This window comes from Camelus bactrianus, chromosome 5 (genome assembly GCF_048773025.1).
Source record: "Camelus bactrianus isolate YW-2024 breed Bactrian camel chromosome 5, ASM4877302v1, whole genome shotgun sequence".
NCBI lineage: Eukaryota > Metazoa > Chordata > Mammalia > Artiodactyla > Camelidae > Camelus > Camelus bactrianus.
Genome location: NC_133543.1, coordinates 45,730,467 through 45,743,661, shown reverse-complemented (window position 1 = coordinate 45,743,661; position 13,195 = coordinate 45,730,467). Strand labels below are relative to the sequence as shown.

Sequence of the window (13,195 nt, the reverse complement as noted above, 5' to 3'; positions counted from 1 at the left end):
AAGAAATCCTTCAGTAAAGCTCCTCTTTGTTGAATGTTTTAGTCCGTTTTGGACTGCTGTAACAAAACTACAGTCGAATGGGTGGTTTATAAACAACAGATGTTTATGTCTCATTTCTGGAGCATGGAAAGTTCAAGGTCAAAGAGCCAGGAGATTCAGTGTCTGGTGAGAACCAGCTTCCTGGTTCATAGATGGCTGTCTTCTCACTGTGTCCTCACATGGTAGAAGAAAGGGGGCTCTTTGGGGGTCTTGTTTTGGAGGGCACTAATGCCATTCATGGGGTGCTACCCTCATGACCTAATCACATCCCTAAAGCCACACTTTTTACCATCACATTGGGGATTAGGATTTTAACAAATGTGTTTTGGGAGGACATAAACATTCAATCTGTTGCATTGAACTATCCCAAATATCAGATTACAAGTTAATAAAACCAAACTCAGTATTCAAAATCACTGCACGAAGGGAGACGGCCACCTCGACAGGATCTTAAGTATTATCTCCTAAGGGGAAGGAAGAAATAAGATATTTATTGGACTTTGGAGCCTGGGCCTTTCAAGGTGGGAAACTGAGTGGATTTGGGCAAAGTTCAGGATGAATGGACACAGAGAAATGAAGACCTTGAAGCAAATATGGATAAATAAAATTTGTTTGATTAAGCAAGTTATTCCTTCAAAAGAGCAGATGGCTATCTCCAGTGAGTTGACCTATAGAAATTTCCTGAAGGAGTAAAGTTATTTATCCACTTGGACTTATGTTTCCCAGGCACAGTTTTTTGGAACAACAAAGTCATGTTGACAGAGGTGGTCTACGGTCTCAGCAAAGTCATGCTGACACAGACAGTCTCATGGTCACCCTGCACCAGCTGCTCCACCTGCACGTGATGGTCTTGCATTCGGGAGTCCCGCTCTGGCAGCATGTTGCTATTACTGAAGTGCACCTCCCAATGGGTTTTTTCCTCATAGACACGATTCAAATAGATAGAATCCATGATGTAGAGATCCTGTTTCCTGGAGATCACTGCTGTTTGGCAAAGGTTTTGTAGGACACAAAAACATTATCATAATTTTTGACTCACTACTGGGTGTTGAATCCCACTTGTTAATGAAGTTTTTATTCCACTCCTCACCCCCAAATCCTTTTACATTTAATATGTAGGCCACTCACTAAATATTAAATGTGGTTAATGATAGGATACATTTGCACAGAAGTATATACCAGGTACTCTGAATGTAGAATTTTCTTTGGGGGTTCAGAAGAAAGAGAAATTAATTCTGAATAAGGGAAGATTTTTGAGTACAGATAAAACTTGTGCTGGACCTTGAAGAGTGAAAGAAAAAATGGATGCGTAATAAAATAACGAGCCTTCTCTCTTTAGTTGGCACCATAAAAAATTCAATCAGAACAATGGGTAACAAGTTGATAAATAAACTAGTTGATAACTCAAATTTGCTTTTTCAGTGTGTAGTTTTGACATTTGCAAGGCACAGTCATGTATAATTTATAGTTATTAGTTTAGAAGACATTAAGCTATGTGGCTATATAAGCCAGATATAGAAAACCTGCACGAATAATATGTTATCATGATTCTCAGAAGGAAGATTTGTAGTTTCAATATTAAGAACTAAAAAGAAAAAAAGAAAGGATCTTCTCCCATGTTTTCAAGTTTTATTCTGCTCTCTCTCATATCAAAGGCTAAGTTCTCTCCACTTTTAAATTTCACAAATATAGCATGTATATAACAGCAAAATTAGTCTATGATTTTAACATTTTTGTTAAGATTTACCTTTTTAATGCATTCTTCATTGAAATAAAATAGTACACACAAATAAGAGTTAAAAGAAGAGTTTTCTAAAGAGGCATATGGTCCAAATTTTCTGTTCTTATACCCACAAAATTCTCTTTTTTAATACTGTTAACACACACAAAGGAGGGAGATTGTACCAATTGTTGTTTGCAATTTTCCCTTCAATTTTACTTTCAAATGAGAATGAAATTAACAGGCCAGTTAGCTACTTGTGAGCTTTGGGGAAAAAATTATCAGACTGGTATTTTGCTAGCCAGATGGGTCATAGAAGCAAGTAAACGTTTATGTTTGATCTGTTTCTTAAATACCAAAGGCCCTAAACTGTAAATGGGAAAGGAATTTAGCACTTGACAGTAGTTAACATTACGAAAAAAATACAATGAAAAATACACAATATTTGATATGAATAGGAGAGGAGCAAGGTAAAATGAAGGTAATAGAAATTTGAAACTCATAAGAAATTATCCATTTGTTCCAGCTATGAAAGAAAGGTGCTACGGAATCTATTTTTTAAAGAGTAAGTAAAATGCTCACAAGAAACTGATCAAATAATTTATTGGAATGAACTAACTGACTTCCTCCATTCCCCCTTTCCTTTTTGACATGAATTTTATTTCCTGGCGAGGTTGATAAATACCACTAAAATGATTATGATTTAGAAGTAACTTTCTCCTGCTGCTCTAATCTGATGAATGGTTACCATATGACATTTTCTGACAAGGCATTTGGTTTTGAGTGTTATTTTAGCACCACTCCTATTTGCTTCTTTTTATCTTTGCCAGTTTACTATACCTCAGTCCTATTTGAAAAGACAGAAATCTAATCGAAAGAAAAGTCATAGAAACTATAAGTTTAATGATTTGTTTTGTAATGTATCCTCCATGTCCAGTTTGGTTACCTTGTTATACAATATAAATGAAATATGTTTTTACTCCTGTGCCCTTGTCATCATTAAAATTAACACAAAAAGTGCAAAAAAACAAAACCTGACTAAAACCTGATTTAAAAGATGATTACTGATTAAAAATATATTCTCAATGTGTTTTACCATTTGATATCAACAAAGCTTAATTGTAAAAATGTAATACAGTGTACACTATGAAAATGTAGGCTCTTCATTCAGCTGTTTTTCTATTAAGATCTTATTAAAGGAACAGGAAAGCAACGGTCTTTATCAGAACCATTAGTGAGACATAGAAAGTGAGCATTTCCGTGCTCCCTCTCCTGTCCTTCTTGTTTAAAGCAGGACCACAATTCTATTCATTGATGAGGCTGAAATTTTCTTAAATGCTTTGCAATCCTGGACTACTTTAGGACTGTCTTCCCCTATTTCTGTCTGTCCTGCAGACTCGAATCCCAAATGACTGCAGACATCCAGACCATCTTACAGCTGCTGCAGAAACAAACCACTGTGGTCCCCCCAGCCTACAGTATGGTAACCGCAGGAGCAGAGTATCAGAGACCCATCATCCGCCTGACGAGAACCAGTCATCCGGTAGCATCCATTAAGACGGATCGAAGTTTCAGTCCTTCGTCACAAGTGAGTATAGATAGTGTGTAACCTAGGGTGTCTCTCAAAGTGTGTTTCCAGGGACCATGTGAATCAGCGTCACCTGGGCTGCTGTGGGAAAAGGAGATTCTCATCCCCATCTCTGTTTCTACTCAATTGGAACTTCTGGGAATGAGCCCTGTAATCTGCCTTTTAAACAAGCTCCCCCTTGATTCTTATGCTTATTTAAAGTTTGGGAACAATGGACGTTAAAGAATGATCTTAAAACACTAGTTTTTTTTTTTTCTTAAAGAAAAAGCTTTTTTCAAGAATCAGTCTTAACCAAGTTTATCAATGGTAGAGCTCTGAAAGCTAAGGAATAGCCCTGGGTCCAAAACAACCCTTCAGAGAAAGGTTTGTAATTTGCTCTAGTGACAAGAGACACTTTTGAACAGGATCTCAGGAAGGAACGGGAGAAGAAATAGCAGCCAGCCAGAGAAGACCTGAGATCCAAGTGCAGTCAGACTAGTAATCACATCTGAGCCCCACCCATCACCAGAAATCTCTAAATTTTTCTCACCTTGGTGATGGTAAGAAGAGATATGTTGGTGTCCTTTATCCTTCCTCTGAAGTCCTATGAGGAACCCTTTGAATTATGTTAATATGAAACATCCATCTCGTTTGGAATTCTATTTTAGGAATCATTCTTAATTACTTAAACACTGTGACCAAATTGGATCTAAGAACAACCATTTAAAGAAGAATGTACAGAACAATTTTGTAAAAACTTTTTTAGAAGTTTGGGAATTGAGTGCAAAATGTTCTGGGAATGAAACTACATTAATAGCATGAGGTAATGTGCCAGAAGGGAAATAATGCAATCTTTCCAAAACATGAAAGTAGAAATGCATCTCTAGCTTAAAATGGCTGGGAAACATGCAAAACCGTGTACTTAGTTCGTTGCTTTCAGCAGCTTTAGATAGTATTTTCTGACTAAGGATGGATGGTTTTCCTTCCTTTCTTTTTTCTCTCTCTTTGTACTCCAAATGTACTCACCAAATAACCTGCCTTTCTGATCCCAGTGTCTGGAATTTTGAATTAAAATTCATCTGAAAAGCTCAATGTGAAATAATGTGCTTAAAATAATAATAATTTGATACGGCTTCAGAATAAAATTAAAGTTCTTGGACTGGTTGTTTAGGATTATCTAAACTGATACTCGATCTCCAATGTCTTGGCCCATCTTTGAGAAGGAAAGTTTGGTTAATACCACTAATCCAGTGTAGATTTTGGAAAAAGAAATCATCTTTAGATTTCAGGAGTGTAATTTTAGAAATATGTCCAAATGAATTACAAAAACGTGTTTTCTTTTCTTTTCTTTCTATCAGTGTCCTGAAATGCTAGACCTTGAAAAATCTAAACTTAAATCCAAAGACTCCCTCTCAAGTGGGGTGCATCTGAACACAGCTTCGGAAGACAACTTGACTTCACTTTTAAAACAAGACAGTGATCTCTCTTTAGAGCTTCACCCCCCAAGGCAAAGAAAAACTTACCTTCCTCCCATTAGGCATCCTTCTTTGACAGATTCATCCCTAAACACTGTAGGAATCTTGGGTCTTCATAGGCATGTTTCTGATCCCGGTCTTCCAGGAAAATAATCGTTTTGTACTATTTACTCCACATACAATGTAAGTGCTTTCAATGGCTGTTTTCCTTTTTGTATTTAAATCCTCTCTACTTGACTCAGGGGCTCACAAGTTACCATTATATGCAAAAGTACTGTATATTTTCCTAAATTGAAGCTTGTAAGGTAAAATTGAGCAGTTAGGATGTAAATATACATATGAACTCTTTTGTTCCAAATGTTAAAACTGCCAGCATCTCAAGGCACCTTATTTTTTATTTTTATTTTTTAAATCACGTGCATGTTAGGAAACTCCAATTTCTCTTGCATGGAGACTCCAATTTACTGCTTTTACTAAACCAGTACTTTGTTAATGAAAATGCCTTCCAAGCAAGTAAGAAAGCAAGGATACAACTCAGATGATTCTCAACTTGTGGAAGTTCAAGGGGGAAGAAAGGGAACTTTGTCACTTTTGAGGACAGATACTCTTCTGTGTTGACATGTTTCTAGTTGATTACATTCATTCCAGCACACTGAAAAAAAAAAAATACAGTTTTAGAGTTATAAATCTCTGACAGTGTAGGAAGCCATCTCCAAATACATGAATATAGGCCAGCTTTAACGAGGACAAAAAGGCCTTTCTATTTAAAAGTCTGTCTCTAACTGCATTCACAAACTCCCTGAAATATTTTCCACTGGCATATTTCCTTGAATGCTTACAAACAAGTTTCTCTAATTTTTCTTTTGTGGGGTCAGGGTTGGGGGATGGGAGAGAGTCTTCTCCAGAACTGCTAAAGCGCTACTGACACCAGCTGACATCCACAGCTTTCTTCTGACTCATATTTTAGGGCAACCCGGAGTTTTGATCAGATTGATGCATGTAGGTTTCTTTCCAAAAAATGTACAATTTCAGTGGATTTGTGTAGCAAAATTAGCTTGCATTAAGTATAGGTTGTTCTATGGCTTTCTAATCCCAGCTGTAGAAGAACAGTGTGCATTTACCGACTTACAAAGAAAATGCACAAACCAGCAGAAAAATTAGTTTTATTTGATTATTCAAACACGTTTGCTAATCAAAGATTAAGTGAACATCTATTATATAGTATATATTGACTCCAAAGTATCAGAGCACACAGTGGAATATATTTGAATATCTTCAACTGTTAGATCATTTTGGAGTGATGATGGTACATGCCTCTCATAAAATCAGGGTACAGAAAAACTGCAAGTTAATTTAAGATTCTGATCAGTCAATTTCTCATTAAGAAGTTTTATTTTTCAATGAATTTGAACACAATTTTAAACTTATTGTGGACTGATCCATTGTATCCCGTCCTTCTGAACAACATTTTAACACTTTTTGAGTTTCTTCATCCTTTACTAATTCTTACACTCACATATTTTTAAATAAACATCATATCTGTGCACCTAATTAAATGGATTAATTTCTATCCCTCCAGGATAGAAATATAGTCTATTAACTTACCTTTACCTTTGACGCTAGTATATTATTTTCAAATGCAAGCAATTTATTTAAATTTATAAAAACGTTACACTACTTAAAATGTGATTACAATGGCCTTAGATGGCTCCCTATATATTTTTTAATGGCCACATAAATTGATCATCTGTGTGGAAGGCAATCTGTAGGCCTTCTGTAGGCAATCTAAAAAAACAAAAATGTAAGTGATCAAGTACCTGTGACAAAATGGCCAGTTGATTCAATAAAAGCATAGTAATTTTAACCAGCTTTCCAAACCATTTGGCGTTGTGCAGATACAAATTTAGGAACTAACTGATGCTTTCCTTTCCTCATTCAACAAACATTTATGGGTGCCTAGCAGGGGAGAGAGAAATGGCTAACTCTGATTCAGAGGACGACAGAAGGATTTTATTTTCATATTTAGGCATATTTTTGCAGCTGCAACCAATTTTATAAGGATTGTTGGTCCAAGCTCCAGGGAAATTCAGAATGAATTCACCAGAGAGTGTTCATTTGTAGGGAGAGAGGATTTGGCAGGTGAGGAATTTAGATCTGATTGTTGGATTAGTGAACGCTTCAGCTGCATCATTTGGTATGACATGCATACAATTCAGTTTTGCCCGTAAAGCCTCTGTACGTCCTTATAAAAAGTAAGCGTGAAGGAATAGGAAGATAGGGAATGGTGTGCGAGCATCCGGCTTGTTTAAATTCCAGTACAACATAATCCTTTTTTCTTCTTAATTCCTCGACAGAAAAGAATTGCTTGATATTAAAATCCATGTCTCAGAGAGTTGGACAAGATTAGGAAGGTCCCTTCCTACAGGATATTAGCTTTAAAAGAGCCTGAGCAATATAAAGATGTGGTCAGTGAGGCATGAACCTCAGAAGACTCAATGGTTACAATGACTTAAACCAAAGTAATTATCTTAACTTACAAAATTCATCCTCCTGTCCCAGCCAGATATCTAATGCTTAAAATCACTGTCACTTTCCTCATAGGCTGTAGATAAACAGTCTGGCCTTCCATCTTGGGACCCTACTGAGAGCCAGGTTTAACTGCTACAGCCAGTAACAGCAGTATAACTACTGCTCTCCTTCTAGGTAAAAATTAACATAACACCTTTTGCTTCTCACTTAAAAATAATGTTACCTGGTCTCCAGGCCTAAATAAAACGGCATCTAAAATTTAAAGTTTATTTGGGTTAGATGTTTTCTGATGTTATTAATTGCTGAGCAGAGATGTGAAAGACTTATCAGTTTACCCTAGAGTGGAGTCCCATACTCTAATTAGTTGATGAGAAAACCAGGAATGAAAAATGCTGAAGCAGTGTTCTTGTGGGGTTTTAAAATTAATAATCACTCATTCAACAAACATGAGAAAGCAGGTGCACATCTGGGACAGCATAGTTTCTCAAGTCCATTACAGTGCTTGCTCATCAGCACTAGGTCTTCTGACTCTTCCAGTCAGAAGACAAGGAAGCTAAGTCAGGCACAGTCACTACTGTGAGTGTGTGTGTGTGGTTGAGGGTTGCTTCTGAGGTCCTTTTGGAGGTTGATCTTTAGCAATGGTTCTCAGATGCCCAAAAGACTAATGTCCTTATCCAAATGATATTTTGAAATCCCACCATACATTATCAAAGGATAAAATTTATCACCTGATCTGCCAATCTAAAATAATAATTACTAATAACTGTGTCTTTCCTCTGAATGCTTTTTATGATTAAAAAAAAAAGGAATCTGGTAGAACTAGTTAAAAGTGAATTGGAGTTTTAAAAATGCTTATCCATGGTTAAAACCAAAAGTACACCTGGCTATACTTCAATTTAAAAAAAAGTAGATCAGTTACTTAAGTAGATTTATAATTGTAAATCAAAATATTTTATAAATTATAGAAAATCTTAATGTAATTAGGTATCTAATCATATTTTTTTTTGCAGTAAAACAAATGTGTCTATCATGTGAGTTCAAAGAGGCACTTGGAAGACGAGGTAGTGATGTCTCTGAGTGTGGTCCTCAAATTAGGAGCACTAGCTCCAACCACCTGGAAACTTGTTGGAAATGCATGTTCTTGGGCCCCACCCATATCTACTTGGGGATGGGGCCAGCACTCATGTTATAACAGACCCTCTTCCATAAGATCCTGATGCACATGAAAACTTTTGAGAATTACCTGTGTAGAGCATGGGCTCTGTGGTCAGACCAACTTGGGTCTCAGCATGAGTTCTCTCCTTAATAGCTGTATGACCCCGAGCAAGTTTAATTAACCTCCCTGAGTCTTTTTCCAGAGATAATGGTACCTGCCTTGAAGACTCTCGAGGAGGAAATGAGGTAACATATAGGAAAGTGCTTGGCACATAGTAAGTGCTCAAAAATGCTAGATTCTTTGGCTTTCATCCAGGAACATGACATTAAAAACAATCAGGAAAACAAATAATTTTTCACAGTTTAGCTTTTGTACAATGTGCTATGTCTCCAACTAAGCAGCTGTTAGCAAGACTAAAGTTTTGGATCCAGAAATACACAAGTGTGGCTGTTGTTTTCTCTCTCCTAATTGTATTTTGCACTGTTAGATTTATAGCTTTAAAGTAATACTTACTATTTACAATAATAATTGTGAGAGTATGAATCTCATTCTTACAAACACATCTACTCTAAACTGTTAAACGCCAAGTGTGCAAAGGCGATCTGTGGAATTCAGTACATCTAGAATGAGTTCTGTGAAGGCTGGCTCCCTGGGGAAGCCCCTCTTTAGATCCATGATATGGTTCCCGGATGGATATTTTAAAATAATTTTCAAAATACAGTTTTGGAAGAAGATACATTATTTTTTTGGAAAATAGAATTTCATAGTTGCAGTGGTTCTTTTCAGGCATCTAGGCCCACTCCGTTATTGCACAGATTCATTATACAGACAGGCTTCCTCACCTCTAGTGTGGAATGGCAGAAATGGCAAGAGACTCAATGTGGTAAACCTGAATTCAAATCCTGCCTCCCCCACTCATTCTCAGGACAAACCTTCAGTGAGCCCCGGTATCCAAAACTATAGAAATGGAGGTAGCGTCTTAACCACCTTGAAGGGGTGTTGAGGAGTCTCTGAAATGGATAAGTGGAAGTGCTTTGTAAATCACAGGCACCATAACAGTATAAGATCATCATGTGATGTGCGCATCATCACAAGGATGGTGGTATTGTGCTACAGGTGCAGCAGCACTGCTTATGTCTTTTAAAAACCTTCCAGAAACCTGACACTGACTGCATATAACCTCTGGGACAAAAATCTGTAACATGATTCTCCCACGCCTTTCGGAGACCCATTTATTCAGAGTAGGAGCCAGCATTAGGGAAGCTTCCTCTGCTATGGCACCCCAGTATTTGTCAAATATTACCTTTGTCCAAGATCCGTAAAATTACATTTACATTGCAGTTGTAGCAATAGCTTCCCCTTCTCCCACTCACTCCAGTGTTCTCAAAGTTGTTTCCTTGTGGTTCTAAGTTAACTTATTATGAAGTGATGTCAAGCTTTTAAAAACTAAAAGGATCATGTTTTTAAATGCTTTAAAAAATATTAGATATTGTGACTGATCAGTGCTCAAGCTTAGAATAATTCATTACATGCTCTTGTGGTACAAATACACTTTAAGAATATGCAATGCAGAGAAAAAAATCCACAGGAAGACATGAATTTTTAATTATTGACAGCATGAAAAGAAAGTATTACAAGGCTTATTTATATAAACTATTAAGTGGAGGTTGAGAGAGGTGACAGGTAGTTTAAAATTAACACATTATCACTATAAATAGAATAAAACATCTATAGAAATGCAGTGTTAAGATCACAGAACCATACAATTAATTGACCAATTTTAGTATTCTACCACTCATCCAACTTTTGAATGAGAAAACCAAGAATTGTTACAAAAATGCTTCCAATAAAATATTTTTATTTTGAGAAGTGGCAATATTAAACATGGTGACCCTTGAAAAACTAATATTAAAATCCAGATGGATTCCTAAATTGCAGTCATGACATCTGTAATTTACATTAGTTAATTTATATTTTGAAAGACACAAAATAATTTGGCACAACTGTAGTTTTAAAATACTGTATGTTCAACCTATATTCTTTGTTCTTCCACTGTCTGTATTTTTAATACTTTTTAAATTGAAAATAATCAAATAATCACAATTGTTATCATTTAAACTGTTTTTTAAATACTGACATCATATTGCTTGCATATATGAGAAAATTCTACACAATCCCACCATTCTTACTTTATTTTGGAGTAAAATTCAGGCATCAGTCATCTTGTAATTAACTCCTCCACATGGTCTCATCAGAATGGTCCTATAACTGCAATAGCATTGAAATGATATGGTACTTTCTCCAAATATTAAAGAAGTAGGACAAAAATATTGGGGAGTCCCTAATTTTTAATCACCTAAGCACCTAACAATTTTAATTAAAGGCACTTACCTATTTTTAGCTGAAATTTGTATTCTATAATTTTGATAGGAGTATGTATACCAGAATGTTTGCCAGTTAAATAATGTATTTTAAAAAGTAATGTGTGTAATCACTTGAAAATGTCAGTCTGATATAAAGAAGCTCACTCACGTTGGTTAAGTAGTAAGTACCTTGGAATGCTTTAAACATAATGAAACAATCTACCAAAACACATATTTCCTAGGCTTTATGCACACAACGTAGCATGAAATCATGATGCTTTTGAAACACTCTGTGCAGAAATATTTATTTTTTAGCAAATATTTTCTTCAAAGATTGGTATGTGGTATTGACAGTATAATCTACTTGCACAACTAGTTTTGCAATAACCTTCCACAAGTAACTGTAAATAAGAAAAATGTAAATTTCATGTAAAAATGGTTGCAAATTTTTGGTAGCTAAAAGTGTACAAGTTGTATTGAAAATATAGTATATATACATAATTTAAGAACGAAGCATATAATTTCTGATCTATTTATACATGAAAATTTAAGATTTGTAAAAGAAATTATTTTGGGGAAAAAGAAAGTAAATCTCATTAGCTAGTTAGGATACTTTTATTAGAGAAGCCAACTATTTCCAACATTTTACTAGGTACGGTGATAGATGTAGGCATGGTGGTGCTCATGTATTTCACAAAATCACATAATTGTAACAGTGCAACAGTTTTACTGTGTTCCACTGAGGCACTAGTAAGCTGGACTGAGTGGTAAAAAGCATTAAATCTCAAATTAAACATAAAAACATTTCACTTTTTGCCAAGAACATTTATTGTTGGATTACTTAAAATTTCTGCTATATGCGAGACAATTTTTTATAATATATGCCTGATACATATTTTACATCTAGAATGAAAATATCGAGATACTATTTTCATTTGCTTAAGTTTCATACATTCTTAATTCTTCTCATGGAATCACTTATCCATTATTTAAGAAAAAAAAAACTATCTTGAAAGAAAACTTTTAAATAAAACTGGTTGGTCATAATGTGGCATGTTCTAAGCAAAGGATTGTTTAATCTGTTTAGGGTTTAGATTACCCACCATTCACTTTTAGGGTTTAAAAACCATTAGAACATTTCCCTATATGATAAATAAAAAACCAAACCAAACACAGAGTAACAGAAAGCACTGTATTGATATCTGTAAGTGAAGCTGATTAGAAAATGACAATCAAAGTTTGAAAAAGTTAAATATTTAAAAATATAGTCTTTCCATAAGATAAATTTGGGGGTAATGCATTTAGATAGCTTTGGGATATTAAATATGCATCCACAAATTCAGTTAATCCTAAAATCATCTTTAAATAGTCTATAATTTTCAAAAGAATATGGATCATTAATTAGTATGTTTCTGGAACATTCATACTAGCACTGTTCAGGTTATTCTTTAAAATGTCAGTAATCATATCAAGATAAAACATGCTTAAATACAGTCAACTAAAATGCAAATGGCTGTATGTGTGTACCTGTAAAGTACATATTTATACTTTTACATTTAGGGGAAATAAGTGCGCGCATGCGTGCGCACACACACGCACACCACATCAGAAGGAGGTACTAATTCCTGGCATATTTGTCTCTGAATATAGCTATTAAATGATGACCTAGACCAATTCTTCTCTCTCCCTGTAAGATTTCCACATTCCTACCATGTCTGGTGTTGCAAAGGGGCACATCTGAAAACATAAGTAGCACATAGGCAAGGAGCCTACTCATTCTGTAACTCTGTGGCACCTCAGAGTAATGAGAGGTGCCGCCAACATCTCCTTACTCTATATTCAGATATAGAAGCACATCCGAGTTTTGAATGCTCAAAAAACAATACATAAAGCTGCATATTACCAAGCTACTTGGATAAAAGGAATGCTAAGTAATATGAGGCTCTTTAATTACATTTTTTTTAAATGAGTAGACAAATACATGGCAAGAAACAAAAGCACAGGTTTCCCAGCATTCAAAGAATGACAGAGTTTTTCATAAGTTTCTCATTTTGCTGGAGAAAAATTTTGCTTCTGCTCAGTATTCTAAATTACAGGACAATCTGAATTCAGTATGGACATATGTGATGTTATGACCTTATTCTAGACTACAAATTAGCTGAACAGTATTCATTTAAAATCCTGCCTGCATTCATCACTGTAATCACAGAAGTTCTAAATATTTTTTCTTTGTATCATCTAATGCTGTTATGAAGTCTAGACATACTCTTAGATACCTTAGTGTTGTACATTTATTTCAAAATGCTTACTCTGCTATGAAAATGATTTAATTAAGACCAAAAATAT

At 35.3% G+C, this 13,195-nt stretch overlaps 1 protein-coding gene across 1 annotated transcript in view; it reads left to right on the top strand.

Annotated features, from left to right (window-relative positions):
• Positions 1-13,000, top strand: part of KCNH7 (potassium voltage-gated channel subfamily H member 7) — a 398,074-nt gene extending 385,074 nt beyond the window's left edge. Inside the window, exons 14-15 of the mRNA XM_074363205.1 lie at positions 3,155-3,347; positions 4,685-13,000. Coding sequence (XP_074219306.1) covers positions 3,155-3,347; positions 4,685-4,954 — 463 coding nt within the window. The 3' untranslated portion in view covers positions 4,955-13,000. The remainder of the gene's footprint in view (positions 1-3,154; positions 3,348-4,684) is intronic.
• The last annotated feature ends 195 nt before the right edge of the window (positions 13,001-13,195 follow it).